Source organism: Callospermophilus lateralis, chromosome 13 (genome assembly GCF_048772815.1).
Source record: "Callospermophilus lateralis isolate mCalLat2 chromosome 13, mCalLat2.hap1, whole genome shotgun sequence".
NCBI classification, from domain to species: Eukaryota; Metazoa; Chordata; class Mammalia; order Rodentia; family Sciuridae; genus Callospermophilus; species Callospermophilus lateralis.
The window spans coordinates 42,135,347-42,161,061 of record NC_135317.1 but is presented as its reverse complement, the minus strand read 5'-3'; the positions used below and the strand labels follow the sequence as shown (position 1 = coordinate 42,161,061).

The 25,715-nt window shown below is 33.3% G+C and overlaps 1 protein-coding gene and 1 pseudogene across 3 annotated transcripts in view; one reads left to right on the top strand and one right to left on the bottom strand.

Annotated features, from left to right (window-relative positions):
• Nucleotides 1–25,715, bottom strand: part of Cul2 (cullin 2) — a 103,967-nt gene that overhangs the window by 13,767 nt on the left and 64,485 nt on the right. For all 3 annotated transcript variants that reach the window (XM_076872824.1, XM_076872823.1, XM_076872822.1), the window contains exons 7-16: nucleotides 17,034–17,130; nucleotides 16,827–16,937; nucleotides 13,050–13,212; nucleotides 9,467–9,591; nucleotides 7,962–8,069; nucleotides 7,067–7,126; nucleotides 6,041–6,169; nucleotides 5,848–5,934; nucleotides 4,942–5,094; nucleotides 4,588–4,665 (exon numbers count right to left, since the gene is read on the bottom strand). In XM_076872824.1, the coding sequence (XP_076728939.1) occupies nucleotides 4,588–4,665; nucleotides 4,942–5,094; nucleotides 5,848–5,934; nucleotides 6,041–6,169; nucleotides 7,067–7,126; nucleotides 7,962–8,069; nucleotides 9,467–9,591; nucleotides 13,050–13,212; nucleotides 16,827–16,937; nucleotides 17,034–17,130 (1,111 nt within the window). The remainder of the gene's footprint in view (nucleotides 1–4,587; nucleotides 4,666–4,941; nucleotides 5,095–5,847; nucleotides 5,935–6,040; nucleotides 6,170–7,066; nucleotides 7,127–7,961; nucleotides 8,070–9,466; nucleotides 9,592–13,049; nucleotides 13,213–16,826; nucleotides 16,938–17,033; nucleotides 17,131–25,715) is intronic.
• On the top strand, nucleotides 23,256–23,390 carry LOC143379491 (thymosin beta-4-like; annotated as a pseudogene).

Below are 25,715 nucleotides of genomic sequence, written 5' to 3'. Positions count from 1 at the left end.
TCTAAAACTTTTAGTTACATATCAAATATATTTTGAAAATAGATTTAAAAAAAGCAATCAGCAACACTTTGTCTATTAGCTATACTATGATCCATCCTTACTATGAAAGTTTAAAGCTCTAACCAAAAGAATCAATAAATTCTTTCAGCAGTTTATTCCAAGTTTGCCTAGCTCTAGGAAGCTGAAATTTGTTGAACATGCTTTCTCTCCAGTGGCAAAGCATCCTCCTCCACCAAACCTTTTACATGATAAATAGGAAATGGCTGGTACCTGGGATACTTAACAATTTTGTCATCCTGATTCTAATTCAGACAGCTAATCAAAGTATGTCATAAGAGGATTCCAGAAGAAAGTAGTTTTGACTAATTAATAACCTCTCAGAGTGACAATAAAATTCAATTATAATATACAACTCATAATTTATCCATAAAACACAATTTATGGACAAAAAGCAAACCAAAACATCTTTAGAAATGAGAAACTCAACTTTTGAAATGTTCTTTACAAACCATTTAAGTGCTGCTCTAGCTTCAAGATGTATATTGCAAGCTGTGAAACTGTTTTACTTCTTTATACTCCCAGCAACTAGTACTACTCAATAGGTTATATTGATAATATATGCCAAAAGGAAATATTCCTTCATCCTTAAGATTAAAATCTGATCAAAGACTCTCACACATATAACTAGTCAAGAACAAAAAAGACTAAGCTATAAATGTAATTATTATTTGACCTGGTACTACAAAGACAAAAGTTGCAAGACCTTGCTTAGATTAGATTGTTAAGTAATTGTATTATCAAAATTTATTAGTAAGACATATATGATAACTAAACTTCTCACTTTAAAGTAAACAAGTAAGCCAGGCATGGTGGTCCACACCTATAATCCCAGCAACTCAGGAGGCTGAGGCAGTAGTACCAAAAGTTCAAAGTCTCAGCAACTTAGTGAGCCAGCCCCTAAGCAACTTAGTCAGAACTTGTCTCAAAAAATAAAGAGTTGGGGATGTAGCTCAGTGTAAAACACCTTTGGGTTTAATCCCCAGGACCAAAATAAATAAATAAACTAAACAAGCTAGGGGCTAGGGTTGTAGCTCAGTAGTAGAGTGTTCACCTAGCACATGTGGGGTACTGGGTTCAATCCTCAGCACCACATAAAAATAAATAAATAAAAATAAAGATATTATGTCCATCTACAACAAAAAGAAAAACATTTTAAAAAGTAAACAAGTTAAAGGACAGCATTTTTCAAATATCATTTCAGGATTTATTAATTAAAACTAAAAAGATCTTAAAAGTTGACACTTGATACTTAATAAACTTATTCATCTCCAAAAGACAGCTGATTAATAGATACTAGATATTTCTTTAATATTATTTAGGTTTCTGAACTAAGTCCAAAAGAAATACAGCAATTAGGATTTACTGGTTTCAAATGAAAAATAAATTAATTTCAACTACAGTTTTATTTGCATAGTTTTAATTATGTGTAAAAGAGAAGTAATTTTTGGTAAATGGCTATATTTAAGATTAAGATGTAAAAAATATGAATCATTTCTAAGTCAAAACGAATGTATACTTTTAAGTACACATATGATTTCAATTTTATGTAGTTAAAAACTTGAATTCATATGGGAAAAAATATATATACATACATACACACACACATATATGGATAAGGACTGGAGGCTTAACTTTGTAGTAGAAGACTTGCCTAGCACACTCAATTCCCTGGGTTCAATCTCCAGCACTGCAAAAAATAAATTTTAAAAATCCAAAATATGTGGATAAGCTCCCTCTACTGGTACTTAGAGGAACTAAGTAGTCTTGAAATCATAATTTCATAGTCAGAAAAACTCACTTCCTATTTATAAATGAAGAAACTAAAACCTAACGATGGTTGTAAATTAATAAAGCTCAAAGGGTTAAAAACCCTTCTTGGAAAATAATTAAAGAGAGAAGAAAAAAGGACATAAAGTTAAAAGAGAACTATTTTTGCTGGCCCCCATTCTCTCCCTTAACTTCAACTGGAGAAGAAGGGTTTCAAAAAGAGGTAAGTTGTAAAGATGGAGAAAGAGACTGATTCATTCCAAATGACTTTTTTTTTTTTTTAAAGAGAGAGAGAGAGAGAGACAGAGAGACAGAGAGAGACAGAGAGAAAGAAATTTTTTTTTAATATTTATTTTTTAGTTTTCGGCGGACACAACATCTTTATTTGTATGTGGTGCTGAGGATCGAACCCAGCGCCGCGCACATGCCAGGCAAGCTTGAGCCACATCCCCAGCCCAAAAAAGAGGTAAGGTTTTTTTAAATATTTATCTTTTAGTTGTAGTTGGACACAATACTTTTATTTCACTTATTTATTTTTATGTGGTACTGAGGATTGAACCCAAGGTCTTGCACATGTGAGGCGAGTGCTCTACTGCTAAACCACAATCCCAGCTCCGCCAAAAGAGGTAAGTTTTAAGACTGTCAAAAGAGACAGTATTAATGTTCTTTCTCTTGCCTAGTCACAAACAGATTAAAATGCTTTACCTAGCTACCCCAGGGACCTAGTTTACAACTTCAAAACACTTAATGACCTAACATAATGTTCTGACCATCCAAAGATGGATGGTCTTCTTCATGTTATTTCTTATAAAATGACCCATATTTGACTACTGAAAGTCTACCTGTGTGTGGTATCCTCAACTCTACACCAGTAATACTACTCTCCTCTACTATCACCACCACTGCTACAAATACAACTGCTATAACTATTATTTCTACTATTAGCTGTCAATGAGTATGTACTACATACCACACTAAGTGCTTTAATAGATCATATCATTTCATTCTCCTATCAATATTCTGAGGTAATAATCAGTTTAACAAAAGATTTAAAAGTTACTTTCCCAAAGTCAGAGCATATTTAATTTTATAACATATATCTGAAATCAGAAATTACAATTCTAGAGCCTACACTGTATTTAAAAAAAAAAAAAAAAAGACAAAAATAAAATACTTGCCTTTTTCTTTTTCTTTTTTTTTTTTTTGGTACTGGGGATTTTACCCAGGGGTGCTTTACCACTCAGCTACATTCCTTTATTTTGAGACAGAGACAGGGTCTTACTAAATTGCTTATTGCCTTACAAAAGGCTACATCTGATATAATCCCACATACATGAGATATTCATTTGGCAAATCCAGTGACAGGAAGTAAACTGCCTGGAGTGGAAGGAGGGGATAAGTTAGGGAAAAATGGACAGGAACCACTAATAAATAGAAGATTTCTTTAGGGGCAATTTTTAGGCATTGAAAATGTTCTAAATGATGGTAGCCAAATTCTGTGGATATACTGCAGGTTGAGTACTCTTAATCTGAAAATCTCAAATTTCAAATGATCCAAAAATCTGAAACTTTTTGAGGCTGACGTAATATCACAAGCAGAAAATTTCACACTTCATATGATGGGTCATAGTCAAAATGCAGGTGTACTAAAAATAGTCTATAAAAGTATCTTCAGGCCATGAACATAAAGTGAATATTGTCATAAATGAACTGTGTTTAGACTTGGTTTCATACCCAAGATATCATTATTCAAATATTCTCAAATCTAGTGGGGGAAAAAATCTGAAAGATTTTAGTTCATAAGCATTCTGGATAAAAATCAGTGACTCTTTAATGAGTGAATGATATATTATATGAATTATATAAACAGCTGTTATTAAAAAAAAAAAAAAGATGTTCTCCATGGTTATTTTAGAAAATTTTTGGTCAGCATTCTAGGGTTTCTACTTAGTCAAAGTTTAAAGCAATTTTTACTTAAATTTCTAGCTTCAAAAACATTTTTGTTCTAGGATTATTTCTCATTCCACATACATTTATCTAAATTACAAGGCGGAAATAAAAATGTTACAAGGGATAAACAATGTATACAAATGGTTCAAAATTCAAATAGAATTAAGATTTTTTTTTTTTTAAATGCTGGGTTCTAAACTTTCTTCCAATATGAAAAGTTCTAAGCTTAAAACTGCTTAAGAACAGATACTAAGCCAGGCATGGTGGCTTATGCTTGTAATCCACATGGCTCGGGAGGCTGAGGCAGGAGGATATTGAGTTCAAAGCCAGTCTCAGCAAAAGCAAGGTACTAAGCAATTCAGTGAGACCCTGTCTCTAAATAAAAAAAAAATAGGGCTAGAGATGTGGCTCAGTGGTCGAGTGCCCTGAGTTCAATCCCCTGTATCCCTCCCAAAAAAAGGGAAAAAAGGCTAAGCATATAACTCAGTGATTAAAACAAAACAAAACAAAAGAACAGATACTAGACTTACTAAGAATAAGAGATAAATCGTGAAAAGGAACTCCTTTTATACCCTCAACATTTTAGTTTTGATTCTACTAAATATAATAATTTATTGTTTCTGAAGGACACAGACTCTATTTTGTAAACATTTTTCTAGCACATAAGCCATTAAGACTTAGGGAAAATACTGAAAGTGATATAATACAAAAACAATTACTGGAGCTGAGGGTATGGATCAATGTATAGTGTGTGCTTAACTTGCACAACTAAAATTCCTTTGATTTGTTAATGTCTTCCTGCAAACTTACCATCTGTACACTTTTTTCTAATTCCTGGGGTATTGCAAATGTAGACGAAGGAGCCTGAGTAAGAGGCCATGCACCAGCCTAGAAAGGCAAAAAACCCAAAAAACAAAATCAACATCTAATTTGAAAGAAAATATTTATAAAATGTTTAAGCATTAAGTTCTTTTTTCTTCCTCAAAATTTCAATAAAAATCAGAAGTATTATTATCATGGCACATTTCATTCCAAATCATTATAACTATGGAAGCCATAATCCATTGACTGAAATCAATGTTAACGAGGCACTCAGTTATTAATTCTTTATATCAGCGTATTGAGATGATTCATAAATGCTAATAAGAAAACACATATTCATACCTGTAGAACATATATTTGAAAACTGATTCCCAAATCTATTACTGTGTCTTGGTTTTTGATAAAATTGTTGAACTTATTGTTGAGATCGGCACTGACACTCATATCTGTATACATCCGATGTAGCTTGCTGGTAAACTCATAACCACAGGCTTGCTGTGAAAAAAAGATTCAAAAAGAAAAATAATAAATCACAATGATTGATAAGTATGTATTGCTGATGTTAGTTCTTTAAAGATCCTTGCATATAGTGCTTACACCCAAGGCCTACATTATTTAAAATCCCAAGAAGCTATTTAAAATTTTTCAAAAATTTCTTTCCTTTTCAATGTAGAAGTGAAATACATAATTATGAAATAATTTTAAAATATTAACTTTAAACATAGAAACTATTATACCAATCCACATAGCTATTTCAACACTACAAAATGCTTTATTACTATTAGTAAGATATCTTTTGGGATTTACATAGCATCAAATATATTTGAAAGATTACTGGCAATACCAGTCACAGTCAATTAAAAAAGGAGGGTATTTAAGACATATTTTTAATACCAGTTATGAAGTGATGAAAAATTTATTTTTATCAGCGTATAAGTTAAAATGATATAAAATTAACTGAAGTTCAACTGTACTCTAATACATGTAAGAAATATTTTAGTAAATTCATTTATAAGTATTATGAATTCTTTTAAAGATACTGTCTTGGAGATCTTTCCGTATCAATATATACGAAGACATTTTGTCCTTTTAATGCAGTATTTGTATCTCCCCATTATATGAATACACCAGCATACATTTAACCATCTAGTCCTTGTTGATGAATTATTACCTGTTACTATATACAATGCTGCAATAAACATCTTTATGTACTGGTGGAATAAATTCTAGGGCATTGGTATGTCCTACCTTTAACTTATTGATCATGGCTTCTTCAGAATCCATAGACATAGACAACCCATGAATTAAACGTTTTGCCAGCATTCTTGCGTAGAACTACATTAAAGAAAAAATTTTAAACTTACTTCCTTTCTAATGACTTTAAGTTCAAAAATAAACAAAGCTGTTGATGCAAATCAAAACTTTTCTATTTATAACTTACCTTTTGAAAAACATCCTTATCATCAATATATTTGAAAACAGTAATGAAACTCGTAAGTTTGTCTTCTACTTCATTCTCAGTCATCCCTTTTGCTGACTTCTTTAGTAAGTTGTCACAGTACTTCGCAAGCTCAAATAGAAATTGATAATATAGCTTATAAAGGGCCCTTCTAGACTTATTATGCCTCAAAGAAGGTTAAGTGGCAACAATACAAAATAAAATTAATTGATGGAATCTTTGACATTCTAGACTAATGTTTTAAAAATCATGAACATGAACTATATAATTTAAAATATATGTGGCAAGATAAATTTTAAAAACACGAAAACACTAGAAGCAAAAAACAAAATAAACTCAAAAATTAAATAAACACTGACAAAACAGGGATAAAAATAATATAAATTTCTAAAAGAACACGTAGTTGAGTTTTGAATAGTTCTGTAAATTCTTACAAAGAACAATGACTTTTTAAAATCTTAGAATATCCTTGGAAGCAAGTTCCCTTCAAAGGTTACCAACAACTTACCAGATTTCCTACTAACTATAGATACAACAAAATCTCCATAAAAGTAATGTATATTATTTCAAAGCAAATACACTCTTCTTCGTTTTGTTTTTTGAGTACCAGGGATTGAACTCAGGGGCACTTACCCACTGAGCCAATCTCTAGCCCTTTTTTGTATTTTATTTCGAGACAGGTTCTAACTGAGTTGCTTAGGGTCTTGCTAAATTGCTGAGGGTGGCTTTGAACTTTCGAGACTCCTGCCTCAGCCTCCTGAGCCTCTGGGATTATGGGAGTGCGCCACAGCACCCAGCTAAAAAAGATACACTTTAAAATCCACACTTTGTATAATGAAATGTTTTCCTCCAGTTATTCCTTAAGAAACGGTTTGTAGAAAATAATTTTTCATTTATTTTTTTTCTGAAAAATGCTACCAAAAAAAATTTAATTTGAGATTGTGCTCAGCTTTCCTTTTCAAATACTGACTTTTCATAAGACTGCATTTAAGCAACCATCAAACTTACCAATTCAGGTGCTTTGCAGACAGACTTGGGTTCTCTGTAATTTACAACTGATGTAAGGGCCTAAATAGAAAACAGGTGTGTAATTAGCCACAAGCACTAGGGCGAAAGTTCAGATGGTTCAATATATGGTATAATTGCTGTCCAAAAAAAAAAAAAAAAAAAAACCCACCTATTATGATTTAATTTTAAATGTTTCCCAAAGGCCATGTGTTGAGGACTTGGTAGCCAGTCTATGACACTGGTGCATAGATGGTGGCGGAACTTTTAGGAGGTGGGGCCTAGTAAAGGCAGGTAGGTCACCTGGGCATGCCCTTGAAAGGGATATGGAGAAACTCTCTCCTCCTTCCCTAGCCCTGAGGTGAACATGTTTCCTCCACCACACACTTCCACCAAATTGTTCTGCCTTGCCAAAGGTCCAAAAGCAATAGAGCTCCATTCCTATTACAAAGTGTTCTTTAAACTAAAATTTGAACATAAATAAAATAATGCTACTTTTTAAAAACTTTACAAATTTCCTACATAGAATAACAAAATCAAGTTTGTGAAATATATTTTCCATTCAAATATTTTAAATAGCCTATGTGGTATATGTGAAGAAATAATCAGTACTAAAGAATATTAAAATTATACATGCATTTTCAGAAGATACTCGTATATAAACAATTCTGCTTACATAGCATAATAATAGGAAATTACATAGGCATTCAGTTTAACAATTCATTTAATAAGTTAAAACTTATGTTATTCCTATTTTGACTTTCAAATTTAAGTTAGTTACTTAAGGTTAATCTCCATGTCCAGATCAGAAATCTCCTACTTAGAAGCCTAATCCTGACACTGCCTAACAAATGATACAAAATTTTATATATATATATAATACATATGTTAAAGTTACCTTGTCCAATGCACTCATAAAATGTTGATCACCATTCAAAACAGTGTTGATAAGTTGAACAAATTTACCATGTACTTCCAAAACTGACTCCACAAATAGTGTTGGCATCTAAATTTAAATATAAAATACAAAATATAAAACCACCTTTTAAAATAAATCAAGAATATAATTAGTCTTGTTAAAGACTTAAGAATAAAGTTTACAGACTGGGAATATAGTTTAGTTTGTACAGTGCTTGCCTTGCATGAACAAGGCCCTGGGTTCTAATCCCTAACACAACAACCACAACAATAACAAAAGAGTAAAGTTTATCCAAGCAAAAAGTTTGCTGGGGAAATTAGCTTTTGTCATTCAACATTACGACTGTCTATTATGTCCCCAAAATGAAACCATCAAAAGCATATTTCTCTTTTATGTTGAACACAGTATCTTAAAGATAACAGAATAAGTCTTTGAAATACCAGATCTATCACTTTCATAGGGTTATATAAACAAAGACCACCCACAAAGTCACTGAAAGCTGAAACAGAGAAAAGAATGAAAAAAGCCAGCATCTCTAAGACTAGATACCCATGGAACTGAACAATACAATCCTTACATCTCAGAAGGAAAGAAAAAAATAGCTACTAGTACAAAAATGAGTTTCCCTCTAAATGGAGATAACTGGAGAAGTTGGTATCTAAGGTAGCTGATTTGAATCCGATGCAAATGCATTCTGTTACATTTCCATCTTCCAGCCCTGACACAAGACTCCATTGTTCCATGCCCAATGTCATTCAATACCCTGTCTCTATAAACCTAATAATGTAAACTAAGAAGAGTAACAAATAAGACAACCAACTATTCCACAAAATTGGAAAACTTATGATTTCCGATGGGAAAACATAAAAACTAACAATTATTACTTGCTAAAGACAAATCTACAACACCAATAATGAGAATCTAATAAGCATTCCTAAGCAACAATGTCCATACACAGATAACTATATTAAAGATGATAAGCATACAGTTCTACTAAGGTAGAAGTGACATTTCATGTTATATTTATCTTGTTATCAAGCAATACTAGTAATAACAAAAAGGTAGTCCATCATGATGGAACATTTATGAAAGAAATGCAATTTGTAAATATTGTTATTTGGTTGGTAGAGTACTCTTGAGACGGTATTAGTGATGTGAGGATCACTAACATATTTGTAATTTATTTGTAATTTGCCAATTACGAGTAAACATGAACAAATAGGAAACAGATTTTTCTGTGAGAAGTTAACTGCTAAATGAACATATTAGTATGGCTAAGAAGGAGTCTCATTTAATGGTTTTATAATAACTTGATAATTCCAAAATGAGTCCAACAAATTCTAGGTTTAAAATATTTGAATAAAGATATTTTTTATTTGTTGACAAGACTTTTTCTTTCTTCTGTAACAGTCAAAAGAAGAACTCTTGGTAAATATTATTAAGAAAGAAAAAAAAAACTTTCTAGTTCCTTATACACAACTCACATTTTCCTGAGTAAGGTTACTGGTTGCTCTAAGGCCCTCATCATGGATATGATTTTGCAGCTCCTGAATCATATGAGGTAAACCAGTAGACACAGCACGGAGTAAGACATACATATTTGCCATGTCTGAGGGGGAAAAGAAATTTCATTATTAAATTCCCAGATATTTTTAAATTGTAGGTAATACATAGCTCAAAATGCAGAAATACAAGAGTATGTAGGTAAACATCCCTCTTGCCTTATCTCCCAGCCACCCAGTCTCCCTCCTCACAGGAAAGCAATGTTACAGTTGTTTATCCTTCTAAAGATGTATGTACATTCAAGAAAAAATACATATGCATGTTCTATATATTTATATAAATATACATATTCTTCACCCTGATCCTTTTTATATAAATAGTGCAGTGTATTTCTGTAGCTGCAAAACACATTTTAACTTAGAGGTATTTTATGTTAGTATATAAAGCATTTCTAGATATTTTACAATTGCAGAGTACTTCACCATATAGGCATATTATATTTACTTAAAACCTGATGGAAATTAAGGTTGTTTCCAATCTGTTGATATTATATAATGTTGCAATTAATAATCTTGTATATGGGCAAGAATATCTGTAGCATAAATCCTGAAAAATGGGATTGCGGTTCCTTCAAAATAGAGATCCCAATAACTGAAAAGTCCCTTGCCAAGAAAGTGTCATCAAACACCTTGATCTCTGACAAAGAGAGGTGAAATATGATATCTTAGTGCAGTGAGTTTTATTTTAAACTTTTTGTTTAAGTATATACAAAAACAGAAAAGTGTACCAATTATGAGTACAATTCAGTGAATTATCACAAATGAACATGCAACACACCCATATAATCACACTTAGGGTTAAGAAACAGACTTAACTGAGGCATGGTGGTGCACACCTGTAATCCCAGCAGCTCAGGAGGCTGAGACAGGAGGATTGAAAATTCAAAGCCAGCCTTAGCAAAGGCAAGGCGCTAAGCAACTCAGTGAGAACCTGTCTCTAAATAAAATTTAAAAATAGGGCTGGGGATGTGGCTCAGTGGTCAAGTGCCCCTGAGTTCAATCCCCAGTTTCCAAAAGAGAAAACAGGCTTAACCAATACCCAGAAGTCCCCTTCATGCATCCTCCCAGTCGCTACTCTTGTTCCTCTGCCAAGATAACCACTGCTGTGACTACTAAATCACAGATTAATCTTTGAGCTATCAATAAAAATGGAATCATGCAGTTCTCTTATGACTAGTATCTTTTTCAAAATAATATTTATAAGGATCATATAGGTTGTACTTAGTTTTAATCTGTTCATTTCTACTTCTCTGTAATACTCCATTGTATAAATATATTGTATTTATCCATTCTACTGTTACTGGACATTTGAGTTGCTTCCAGTTTAGAGATATCACAAATAATGCTGCTATGAACATTCTTATACATATCTTTTAGTACATACCTATATGCCTGGGGTGGGAGTTATATGCCTAGAAGATCTGCTGGATAATAAAATATGCACAGATTGTGCTTTAGTGGTCATTGTCAGTTTTTCAAAGTGTTTGTATCAATTTATTCTCTCATCCCAGCATACAACAAAATCCTGGTACTCTACACACTTCCAAATACATCTTCTTTTCAGTCTTTAAAATGGTATATCAAAATATAAGGAAGCTGGGTGTGGTGGCGCATGCCTATATTCCTAGTGGCTCGGGAGGCTGAAACAGGAGAATCACAAGTTCAAAGCCAGCCTCAGCAATAGCAAGGCGAGGCACTAAGCAACTCAGTGAGACCCTGTCTCTAAATAAAATACAAAATAGGGTTGGGGATTTGGCTCAGTGGTCAAGTGTCTCTGAGTTCAATCCCCAGTACCCCGGTACCCCACCTTGACCCCCAAAATATATATAAGGAAATATTGATATCTTACTGCGGTTTTAATTTGCATTCCCTTAATTTAATGAGACTGAAATAACTTTTTAAGTGTACATGTAAGGCCATTTGCATAGCTTCTATTCTGCAGTGCTTATTGAAGTTTCTTGACTATTTTATATTCTAGATATAAATCTTTTCCATTCACTAGAAATATATTAATCTATGACTGTCTTTTGATGCTCCAGTTGTCTTAAAGAACTTGTAATGTTCCAAAGTTTTTCATTTTAATGTAGTCTACTGGATCCTTCTTTCTTTGTTATTGCTTTTTGTGTCCCATTTGAAATTTTATTACCACAAGGTTATAAAGATAACTCTCCTATATTATCTTCAAGAAGTATTATTGTTTTACCTTTCACAAGTAGTTAAAAAACACCTGTGAATTGATTTTGTATAAGGGATCTGAGGTAGAAATCAAATTTCTTTATCTCAGCATTATGTATAGAAAAAGACTACTTTTCATTCACTGCTCTGTGGTACTACCTTGTAGTACCTCTTTCTCCCTCCACTTTTTTTTTTTTTTTTTGGTACTGAGGATTTAACCCAGGGGCACTTTCCCTCTGAACTGAGGGACTTTATCAAGTGTTTACATAATGCATAGGCTGTTTCACTTCAATGGACTATCTGCCTAACCTTATATCAATGCCTCATTGCATAACTTTGTTTTTATGTGTCTTGCTATCCTCTAAAAGTCTTTCTAACATGCTCTTTTAAGATCATGTTGGCTGTTCTTAGACCAAGAGGACAACTTTCAGTATTTAACAAAAAGTGGCAAGGCGGTGTGTGGGGGCAGATTATATTAGATTGCCCTGGGTTTATAAATCAATGTTGCTTTCATCAATGTTTAGTTTTCTACATAGGTCTGGCATACATGTCTTATGTTTATTCACTGCTATTTAATGATTTTATTTTTGTGGTACCAGGGATTAAACCCAAGGGTGTTCAACCACTGAGCCACATCCCCAGTCCTTTTATTTCATGTATTTATTTTGAGACAGGGTCTCACTAGGTTGCTTACAGCTTCATGAAATTGTTGAGGTTGGCTTTGAACCTGAGTGCCTCGTACCTCAGTCTCCTGAGCCATAAGGATTATAGGCATGTACCGCCACGCTTGGCTTATTCAATAATTCTTAGTACTATTTTCACTTCTTCTAAATCATTTAATTTTTTTTGGTGATAATTACAATTTATTTGGTGGTATCACAGTGTATTTTTATTTTGTATTTCCCCTATTTTGAGTTGAGTATGCACATCTTCACATATTTTAAATCAATCCATATTTCCTTTGCCTTTATTCCCACTGTCTGTTAGGAACTAACATATTAAAGAAAGTAGCTTCCGTGATAATATAAACTACATAAACACATTTTTCCAGTTTTTCTTTTGACTTTAGAATATACTTTGAATATAAACTTTCCAAAAATTAATCTACATAAACACATTTTTCCAGTTTTTCTTTTTTGACTTTAGAATATACTTTGAATATAAACTTTCCAAAAGTCTTTCAAAATACAGTAATAATCTATTAAAAATGTATATAAAATATTTTAAAGATATCAAAAATATGCTTTTAAATTTACAGTGGGTGGAAGATGATATACAACCTGTGTTTATACTTTAATTTCTACTCACAGTTATATGTGTTAGCACTTACCATTTTTTTTCTCTTGTCGAATAATATTATGACATTCTGCATGTAAGAACTGTAAGTGGTCTGCTACCATTCGTTGCTGACATTCATGAATCACTTTAGTATATGAACTAGGATGTAAATATTTTCGACATCGAATTTCTTCATCTTTTAATCTACCTAGAACCTATAAAAATATATTCTTAAAATAATAAGCTACAAAGTTTTCCTGTGCAGAAAAGACTATAACATCAGTGAATAGTAACTCAGGCAGCTAAAATTTTAATTGCTCTACTAAACACAGAAAAGATAATAAGGTTTACATGACTAATTTAAACTCACAATCCATAAATCATTTCAAAGTCTTATTTAAGCTACCAGTGTTCACCTATATTCCATCACAATCTTATAAACAAGAATAAATAAAGTCTGCTTATTGTCTTTATTTATTAACCCTAATCTTCATATTATATGGAAAACTTAGCATGCAACAGGAAAAGCTGTTAACAATAAATACCTGAACATGTGGTTTCTATATGAATATTTAACTACCAAACTAAAAAATTAGTTACATCAAGTAGATTACATTAATTATTTTACTTTGGTCTCTGCTCTTACAAAATGGAAAAAAAAAAACACAGTATGAAGATTTCATTAAAATTTTTAAAAGTCAAAATATACTTAATCAGAGTCAAAGTCAACTAAGACTTTTTGGGATTGGAGATACTGCTCAGTGTATCATGCTTGCCTAGTATGCAAAAAGCCCTAGGTTCAATTCCCAGCACACACACACACACACACACACACACACAAAAAAAAAAAAAAAAAAAAAAAACCACAACCCTTTTACAAAAGCTTATATCGTATATAAAAAGCATTGAGCCAAGTTTGGTGATGCATTGATGCATGCCTATGATCCCAGAAGGCTGAGGCAGGAGGATCACAATTCAAAGCCAGCCTCAGCAACTCAGTGAGGCCCTAAGCAAATCAGTGAGATCCTGTCTCAAAAAAAAAAAAAAAAAAAGCGGGTGGCAGGGGAGCACTGGGAGTGTGGCTCAGTGGTTAAATGCTCCTGGGTTCGATCCCCATTCCCCATTCCCCCAGTCCCACACAAAAAATGAAAGAAAAAAAGAGCATCGAGGTACAAAACAATACTCTGGTCAACAATAATAAGAACCAAAGAATTTGACTAATTTTTAACACAAAACAACCAATACTGTTGTGATGAAAATTATGTCAGCATGGCACATATACATACAAATATGTAGACTCAGAAGACATTCTGTGATGTGAAGCTATGTAACCAAAGTCTCTGAACCTAACTGGTCCCAAGGAATTATGTACATTTGACTGTTTGGAAGTAAGGGATGCCTGGTGATGCTGGGAAGGAAAATCATTCCTGGATACCTAATTAGATATCTTTCAAGGAAAATGAGGCTCAAAACTGTGGAGAGTCCCATATTCCTTTCTCTTCTACTATGCTAACTCATTAAGTCAAAGTTCAAGACAGTCAGAAATTTAGGGTAGGCAAGAGGCTACCTAGATTAAAAAGGTATTCATCACATAATTTCATCAACTGAGAAAGTCATTTTGGTCAACAAGCTTTGATCAAAATGTAATAAAAAAATGTCCCTTAAAAAATTAAACCTAACAGTGATTTATAGAATATTATATGACTTTAAACAGCTTACTAGATTACTAAATGCAACAGGAATTAGAGTGTGGTTGCAGGAGGATAAAAGAAGGGGAAAAGTAAAACAATGGTGACCTGGGGAAAGGAGGTACATATCAAAGTAAACATAGATTAGGTTGGATTGCCTCAATACAGGTCTTCAAATAGCTACAATATCATTGGTAGATGGGGAAAAGCCAAAACTAGGGCAGAAAAAAAGGGCACGGCTATCATAAAGAGTCTGTTAATTAACATAATATATTGTGATCAAAATCTAGGACTTTGGCCCTTGAGGTAAATATGGTTTACCACCATTTCCTGTAATAAACTACTTAACACCATTTTCTGAACATAATTTATTTTCAATTCCCTACAATTTTTTAGCACTTTCAAATATAATTTCACAATTTAAAATACATAATTGGTATATTAATATAATACACAATGTTTTAAAATCACATTAAAATATATTTTCATATTTGCTACTTTAATCATTTTCATGAACATCCAATTCATGTGGCATTAATTACATTACTGATGTTACATAGCCATCCTATTTTTAAAAAAGTTTTTCCTTAACCCAAACAGAAATTCTATAACCATTAAGCAATAAGATCCCATATCATCTTCCACACATAATGTCTAATCTGCATTCTTTCTCTATGAATTTACCTAATTCTTCATATAAGTGAAACTATACAATATTTATTTTTTTGTGTCTGGCTTACTTAACATTTTCAAAGTTCATCTATATTGTATCAGTACTTTATTCCTTTTTAAGACCGAATAATATTCCATTATATGTATATACCACATCTGCTATTTGTTTTGTTTTATTTTGTTTTGTTTTGTTTTGGATGCTGGGCATTGACCCATGGCTTCTCAGGTACTAGGCAAGTCCTCTATCAACCGAGCTATACCCCTAGCAACTGCTTATTCTTTCAACTCTTGATAGACATCTGAAGTATTTCCACCATTTGACATGGCCTCTTCTTGAAAGTCAGATATAACAAGGTTTGTATGCATCATGGTTACTGTTTGTACAATTTCTTTGAATTACATCTAGAGACTTAAACAAAAGTTTAAGATGCAATAAAAGCCAAGAGCTAAGAACCACTTACCTAGACTAATCTGTACTTAATGGATGGGGGGGAAGTCTTGTTCACTCAAGATCCAGCATTATTTAGTGATAAAAGTAGTAGAGAATTAATTAACTCAGACTTCTAGTTCTGGGATTTGTGGACTGTGTAACATTATATCAGAAGAACTGATGATTCTTGACCTGTATTCTATGGAGACTAGACTACAGGTAGTCCACTGTAGTGGAAGATATTTTATCTTCTTAGTTAAACCAATTAACAAAAGGCATCCAATAATAAAATATTTGAATTCAACACTTCAGATAAAAACCTTGATTGAAAATTTCAACGTATCTTCTATGATGATTAAATTTATGATGTGATTTTTTACTACTCAAAAATAAATGTGAAATTTTAAACATGATAATTGCTGTTTTATTGATTTTTTTATACTTTTATTTTATTTATTTATTTTTATGTGGTGCTGAGTGTCTTGCACATGCTAGGTGAGCACTCTTAACACTGAGCCACAACCTCAGCCCCTGTTTTATTGATTAATTAAAATTTTTCTGTAAGTATTCTGCTCATAATCAGCCTTCCAAGAACTTAACAGACTAAAAGAGTGACTTATACAACTATCTAGAGTTATCTTATTTTCCTTCCATTTAAAAGTAATAGTAAGAATCCAAACACCTAATTTCTGTACTTATCCTATTTCCTAAGCAAATCACTAAGCACAAAAACCTATTATATCCCCCAAATGGATGGATGTATTAATTTAACAGATAAGCAAAATTTTGCTTAACGATAAGCAATCAGGATTTATCAAAAGCAATCAGGATTTATTAAGCATGATGAAAAGTAGAACAGCTAGAGCAAGAGCAATGGCTTACCAATAGATGTATGTTATTATAAATTAAGAGTTAATGACCAAATAAACAGAATCATTTTTCACCAAAGAATATTCTAACTAAAAAAATTATGTTAAATAAAACCATGCCAGATATATAATAAGTGAAGGTATGTAACATGGTGTGTGTTATTTCTTACCTTTTCCATATACTGTGAGCAATTTGATTCTTGTAATAAATTTGAAGCTTCTTGTTTGTAATACTCTCCTGTTTCAGTCAGAAAGGGAGACTCAAAGATTTCCTGATAAAACTGAATAAAATAATTAAAATCATATTAGGAAAAAACTGGAACAAATAATTTAAGAAATTAAAGACCTGATTATATTTTTAAAGGAAGTTTTTTTACCTTTAAGGGAAATTTTTTCTTATACTGTTCAACATGAACAAAGGAGTTAATAACCCCATGGATTACTTTCTGGTTTGGGTCTTCTCCACCACGATCACTAAAATAGGGTATAACACAAAATATTCTTGAGAATACAAATATCTATGGAAACATGCCAAAATATGACTGTTTATTTCATTGGCCTAATCAAATTATAAAGCACTTAAAAGTCAAAGGACATATAAAGCTTAAAAACAAAGTTTTTCATATCATAGTTAAACTTAGTATATCATAGTTATTACATACAAAGTTATTTAAATAAAGTTTTGTTAATAAAATTAAACATGCCAATAATTTAATTTTAATAAAGTATACACAAATTCATCAATACTGGAGGTTTAATCCTAATGGCTTGTATTTCAGTATTTCAATGTAATAAAGACCATTTACAATAAAAGAACAACTAGGGCTGGGATGTGGCTCAAGCGGTAGCGCGCTTGCCTCGCATGTATGCGGCCCGGGTTTGATCCTCAGCACCACATACAAAGATGTTGTGTCCTCCAATAACTAAAAAATAAATATTAAAAAATTCTTTCTCTCTCTCTCTCTCTCCCTCTCTCACTCTCTCTTTAAAATAAAATAAAAGAAAAGAACAACTAACATTATACTGAATGAAGGAAAAGTTGAATGCTTTCTAAGATCATAAACAAAACAAGAATGGCCACTTTCACCACTTTTATTCAATCATAACACTAGAAGACCTAGCCAGAGTAGTCGGGCAAGAAAAAGAAATAAAGGCCATTCAAATTAGAAAAGAAGCTGAACTACCACTATTTGTAGATGACATGACCTTTTATACAGAAAACTCAAAAAACTATAAAAATAAATAAATTCAACAAAATTGTAGGATGCAAAACCAACACACAAAAGTCAGCAGCACTATTATATGCCAATAGAAATTATTTTAAATAGAAATCAGGAAAGCAATCCTGTCTTATAATTGTTAACCCGCCCCCCCCCAATAAATAAATAAATAAATAACTTTAGCCAAAAAGGTGAAATATTATAGAACATGAAAATTATAGAACACTGATGAAAGACTAAAGACACAAAAAAAGTAGAAAGACATCCTATATTTCTGGACTAGAGGAACTGATATTGTTAAATTGAATATACTATCCAGAGTGTTTTACAGATTCAATGCAATTCCTTTCAAAATACCAAAGACATTCTTCAGAAACCAGGAAAAAAAAAAAAATCCTAAAATGTATATGAAGCCTGTAATCCCAGCAACTTGGGAGGCTGAGGCAGGAGGATTCAAAGTTCCAGGCCAATCTCAGTAACTTAGTGAGGCCTCGTCTCAAAGTAACAGATAAAAAAAAGGCTGGGGATATAGCTCAGCGGTAAAGCACCTCTGGGTTAAATTCCAAATGCCCTCCTCCCCCAACAAAGTATATATGGAAATATAGAAAACCCCAAATAGCCAAAGGCATCTTGAACAAAAAGAATAAAGCAGGAGACATTCCATTGCCTAATTCCAAAAACAAACTACAGAGCTATAGTAATCAAGACTACAAGGTACTGGCACAAAAATTAATCTTGATCAATGGAACAAAATTGACAGCCTAGAAATAAATCCACATATCTATAACAAATTGATTTTCAAAAAATATGTAAACACATGCATTGTTGAAAAGACAGTCTTTACCATCAATGGTGCTAGGAAAATTGAACATCTACATGAAAAAAATGAAGTAGACACTTCTCTTTCATCAGTTACAAAGAAATGGAAGACTATGAAACTACTAGAACTAATAGAAAAAGAAATGCTTCAAGATAGGAATGGGCCATTTATTGATTCTTGGTTTTAATTCTTGCCCTACAGGAGTCTTATTAAGGAAGTTGGGGCCTAATCCCACATGATGAAGATTAGGGTCTACTTTTTCTATTAGAGAGTCTCTGGTTTAATTCCTAAATCCTATTGATCCACTTTGAGTTGAGTTTTGTGCGTGGTGAGAGATAGGGGGTTAATTTCATTTTGTTGCATATGGATTTTCATGTTTTCCCAGCATCATTTGTTGAAGAGTCTATCTTTTCTCCAATGAATGTTTTTGGCACCTTTGTCTACTATTAAGATAATTGTAATTTTGTTTGTTAGTCTCCTCTATTCTGTACCATTGGTCTACCAGTCTGTTTTGGTGCCTATACCATGCTGTTTTTTGTTACTATTGCTCAGGAGAAAAGAGAACCCTTGCACACTGTTGGTGAGAATGTAAATTAGTATAGCCTTTTTGGAAAACAGTAGGGAAATCTTTTCAAAAAATTAAAAATATAACGACTACATGATCCAGCAATGGATCTACTAATGGGAACATGTTTAGTATGTACAAACTACTGGGTACATACCCAAAAGAAATGAAATCAGTATGTTGATGAAACATCTGAACTCCTATGTACATTGTAGCTAAGAAATGGAAGCAACTAAGTGTCTATCAAACGATGAATGAATAAACAAAACCTGGTACATGGATAAAAAGGAATACTATTCAGCAATAAAAGGATGAAATTCTGTCATTTATGGCAACATGGATGGAAATGGCAATCATCATGTTGTGAAACTAACCAGGCACAGAAAGTTAAGTATCATTATAACCTGACTCATGTGGAATCTAAAAAAAATTTGATCTCATATAAGTTGAAAGTAGAGTGGTGATATCAAAAGGTGGGGGATGAGGTGAGATGGGGAAGGTTTATCAATGAATTCTAAGTTATAGGTCAACAGGTGTAAGAAATTCTGTTGTGCTATTGAACGGTAGGGTTACTATAGATAATGATAATATACTGTATGTCTCAAAAATCTAGAAGAAAAAAAATTTAATGTTTTCACCACAGAGAAGGATAAATGTTTGGTGAGGTAGTTTAGCCAGATTTAAAAATTACACAATGTATACATGTATAAAAATTGTACGTGGCACCCCATTAACATTTGCTATTTTTGTTTTTACACATCAATTGAAAAAAATTACTTCAATGTTACTGGCCACCTCTTATTAGAAAGTTTGATCTGAGAATGTCAGTCTTTGAACCATTACAAGTGTGACTACAGTAATTTGAAAGTACTTATTCCCCAAAAGTACACACCATAATGTATCACTTACTAAAATGACTAGCACCTATTGTTCATTGCTCTAAGTGAACTGCTAGCACTGCTGAGCTGCTTTCTAGAACAAAGGTAACTCTCAGTTCTGAAATTCAATTAGATTTGTTGAGATTCCTATATCCCTTTATAGCTACAAAGAGATATAAGATCATCTCAAAACATTAATATGACATTTTATAAGTTCCTATTTAGCTTCTGGCACTACTGCAATGCAAGTCTTAATCACATTACAAATGCAGGTGAATATTAATTTTCTAATTACAGAATAGGAAAATAGGGTACTGGGGGTGTAGTTTAATCGTAGAGTGTTTGCCTAGCATGTACAAGGTACTGAATTTGATCTCCATCTCAGCCAAAAAAAAAGGAAAATGAAGTGGGAAAAAATAAAGTTTGCTTAAAGTCACAGTAAAACAGTCTGGTCCTAAGCAGGAAATTTCTGTCTCCAGCACTTTGACAAATCATTATGCAGTGAAAAGTTTATTCTACTATAGAAAATCTTCCAACCTATTTGAAAATAAGTTTTTCTTATAAATTAATAATTACCTTACAAATAAAGCAACAGGAAAATATATTATCATTCCCTACTAAAAGCTTTTTATTCCTTATAGAAGATATAAAAATGTTTTAGAATTTAAAAAAAAAAAGCAATGAAGGTTGGGGTTGTGGCTCAGTGGTAGAATGCTTGCCTAGCATGTGTGAGGCACTGTGTTCGATTCTCAGCACTGCATATAAATAAATAAAATAAAGGTCCATCAACAACTACCAAAAAAAAAAAATCACTGAGGGCTAGGGTTGTGGTTCAGAGGTAGAGCGCTTGCCTAACATGCGTGAGATACTAGTTTTGATCCTCAGCACCATAGAAAAATAAAATAAAGGTACTGTGCCTACCTGCAACTGAAAAATAAATATTAATAAAAGCACTGAGAAAATAACCTTTACATATTAGTGTCCCTCCCTGCTTCTGCATTCCTCTAATCCACTTTGATTCTTCCCTTAATTATCTAGAAATCCTAGGAAACAGTTTTTGCACATGAATTAATATGAACTTAGTAATTCTGTCAGTCAGAATCTTAGATTCAAAGCCTACATCTTGATATTACTAACAATTAATTCATGTGAGCTCATTTCCTCTGCTCATCATCCATTAGGTCTTTTTTGAGCCCACATTCAATCTGGTGAAATAATGATCTGACCCATGTTATCTATTTGGAACACATCATTTTTTTGCCTTTGACTTTTGCTTAGGACAAATGAGATCAGCCAATAATGAGTAATACTTGAATATGTGAATATTTGATAAATTGGGTTATCTAAAAATTTTTCAATGACAGGGGGGACAGATGTGAGTGGAACACGAACATGAGGTTAAGGGAATGCTTTATAAAATGGGCCCACTATGCTAACCCCCACAGGCTTTCACCTTTGAAAAGCAATTTATCTGTAGCCCTGCCTGAATTAAGTGGATAGGATATTTTACATTCCTCAGTAAAATGTTATCTGCAGCAGAAATGCAGGCCGAAAATAATTCCAATGAGAGGAATACAAGTTACCCCAAATGGGGATTATTATGATCCTTTCACAGACCAGATTCTAGAACTCAGAAGACAAGGATAATTACCCCATCATAAAATTTCTAAGAACAGGTTCCAATTACAACTGGTCAGCATGAGCTGAAGTGACCTAGAGTTGTTATGGCAGTGGTGACTTGAAAGTCTGACATCACCTTGCTGTCAACCAAAAGTCAAGAGGTGGACCTGGGCAGGACTCTCTAGAAACTTCCCTGGGACTCCCAATAAAACTGGAGGGCATAAGAGGCATACTGTCCCTCTCTTCTCTGAGAAGACCTACTCTTCCCCCTTGCTATCCTTTCTAATAAACTCAAATCTGCTACTCTGAGCTACAGGTCTGCAATCTTTCTGACTTAATCACAAGAATCAAGGTTTAAAGGGAGGCCTTCGTGCTGTTTTTTACAAGATCCAAACCCTGTAATATCAAACCCAGAAAAACTTCTACAAGGTAATTACAAATATGACCTTTTCTTTTTCCCCCTCACTTCTACCTACCCACCCATCTTTCTGTGGTATTGAGGCTTGCCTTGCCACATGCAAGGCAAGCACTCTACCAGTGTGCTATATTCCACAGTGTTTTTTTTTTTTTTTTTCTTTTTTCTTTTTAATTTAAGACAGGGTCTCGCTAAATTGCCCAGGCTGGTCTCCAATTTGTGATCCTCCTTCCTTGTCCTCCTGAATAGCTGGGATTATAAGTGTACACCATCATGACCAGCAGGCTAACATAATGAGAGTAAACTGTAAATAATGCTATTAGTAATTTGTAAAAGCATTGACTGAATTGGTCATCTGAATCTGGCCTCATCTAAGGACAGTGCTTCTAGGAGATGAGACTAGAGAAAAGAATATAAACAACTTTTAGAAATATGGCTTATTATTTGATTTTAATAGAACCAAGTGAAAGGCACCTACAATAATCATAATGAAATTACCAGAATAATGGAACCACTCAGCTAGAATAATGTGGTCTTACAGCAGTAGTTTAGCATAACAACTAATACCAGGTTTCTGGAGTCAGACTACTTGAGTTCTGGATATGCTAATGTCACCGTAGGCAGTCACTGAATCTTTCAGTACTCAGGAGTATAAAGTGAGGATACTGCTATAAAGTGAGGACAATAGAAGTACCCACTTTATCTGGGTATGGAAAAGATTAAGAAAGCACTTACTTTAGTATATGAGTAAAATAACCACTAGCTGATATATTGAACTCTGATCAAAATGGAAGTGTTTTGACATTTTAGAAGAGGAAAAAACTAAGAAATTTAAAGAAAAAAAAAACAGGCTGTGGTTTTAAAATGAAGGCTTTAGCTAGGAGTGGGAGTATGTATTTTCAGTCCCACTTATTCAAGAGGCTAATCTGGGCAATACACTGAGATACTTCAAAAATCAAGGCTTTTAAAACCAACTAAGTAAGAATTTAACATTAAAAGTTAGGTTAGGAGGAGACACGGGGCAATGGCCACATTCTGAACTCTACAGGCTCATGAACCTTGTTCCAATTCCTCCACAACCATGTTGGACAAACCCAATAAAGCTGAAAGTAAGAAATTCAGTAAGGTTAAACTGAAGAAGAAAAAAATTTAAGAGAAAACTCCAGTACCTTCAAAGGAACTGATCGAACAGAAGAAACAAGCTGGGGAAATGTAATAAGGCATGTGCTGCCAATATGCACTGCACATTTCACAAGCATTATTTTATTTCTTTTAACTGTTTAGCTTTGTGAGATTCAAAGGAGTGGAATCAAGTTTAAGTGACTGTGCTGGCCCTTGCACATCCAAGAACGGAGAACTGTAGAAGAAGGACTTGCCGACTCTCCCTTCTGCCTTTCTGAATGTGCATATTGAAGAGGCTGAATGTGAAAATAGTGAAATCTAAAGCAAAACCAAGATGATTCAAGGCATCCTGCCAGCTGTGAAACAGAGGTTAAAGTGCCATTCTATTATTCTTAGTGTAACATTCATTATCCTATGTTTAAAATTAGAACGGGATTTCAGCAAACTAAATGCAGCCTACTGTTCCCACTATAAACCTGAGAAATCACAGGAAAGAATTTTATTTTGAAGGGTGTTGGGGTAATACTGGGGATTGAACCCAGGGTTTCATAATTGCTACACAAGTGCTCTACCACTGAGTTATACCCCCAGCCCAGGAAAGACACTTTTACCATTAGCCCTTAGACTTGAGGGGTAAGGGGGATTAGGGAGGTAGAAAGAAGAGGCATATATTGAAAGCTGTAGGTAGCACAAAAGTGTAAGGAAATAGCTAGGTTATCAGGAAAATTTGGTGGTCTCTGCAGCCAGGCATTAAGAGCATTGCTGTCTGTACCCAGGCTGGATCAGGAAGGGTAGTGCTCCAAGAGGAATGGGAAGTCTCTCTAGCTTGAAGACTGCTGCAGCATCTACTTGAAATCACCTGCCATGCATCCCCACTCCCACCTCAGAAAAAAATTGGGAATCATGGAAAGTTTCCATCCTTGGACTGGTTAAATTTGATCTAATTATCAAGTATGGGAGAGTGATAAACAGGTATCCTCCTATCCTGCTTTTTGGAAGAACACGTACTTTTAGAGGGCAAGTTGGCAAAATCCTAGATGCACATATCTATGAACTCCAACATTCCCTGCATATGTGCACAATAGAAACAAGAGCTGTATTAGTGAAAAAACGGGAAACAATCTATACTAGAAGAGTGTAATAAAATGAGATACAATTATACCAAATAGAATGTAGCAGTTTACAAAGAATGAAGTAGATTCCATTTACTAAGAATAATTATCAAGCCAAGTCAAAGAATTAAAGAAGTTCCTGAGTATGATGCATATTACTTATGAATTAGAAAAATTTAAAAAAAAAACTTCAAAAAATACTCTTCTATATATAGATAAAAATTCAGAGGAAAAAGTTTGGAAAATTAGCCAAATGATAACAGGGTTTACCTTGTGGAGAGGAAAAAGACTAAGCAAAAATCTGGAATATTCACTTATATATTTAGAACTAAAATTTTCATTGAGTAGCTAATAGCAGGTCTGGGAAAGAAAAAGTACAAGATATGTCCGGAACATCTTCACATACCAAAAGCTATCACAAATTACCAGGGTCATGACAAAAGAACACTGGCACTAACTAGTCAAAGAAAAGCAATTTAATTTGTATTAAAGTAAGACTTAAAATGAATAGAAATTTACCAAATGTTTAAATCTGTAAGTTTATCATAATGTATTCTTTTTAATATTTTAAAATTGTTGATGGACCTTTATTTTATTCATTAGTATGCGGTGCTGAGTATAGAACCCAGTGCCTCATGCATGCCAGGCTAGCGTGCTACCACTGAGCCACCCCCAGCCCCCATAATGTATTTCTTTTTTAATTTTTGTAGTTGTAGATGAGCAGCATGCCTTTATTTGTTCATTTTTGTGGTGCTGCTAAGGATCGAACCCAATGCCTCACATGTGCTGGGCAAGCACTCTACCACTGAGCTATAGCCCCAGCTCCATCAAGACATATTAAAAAAAAAAAAAAAAAAAGTCACCTGAGGATAAAAGCAAACCAACTCATCTTAAAAACTGAGTAAAGAAGAGGAAAGAAACAAGGAGTTATTTTGCCTTTCCTATATGTACTCTACCATTTGTGCAACTAAACAATAGGTGGGAGGGAAACAGACCTTTATAGAATTAATTCAGTTAATCAAAACAAAATGACAGAATTATAGTGATTAAATTTATAAACCCCAATAAATTAACTGATGTCATTACTGAGCATCAATGGTTGCTACATAAAAAAACGAACATCAGAAATTATGGAAGAATATACTAAATCATGGAAGAATTATCACTTATAGTCTTGCCAGAGGAATCAAACTTTAGTTTGAATAAGCACTGGACTGTCAATCTGCAGAAAACATAGAGCATAAAGGAACATACTGAAATATGCCCCATGCATGCAAACAGCAAAATCTGATCTGATCAATGGGAAA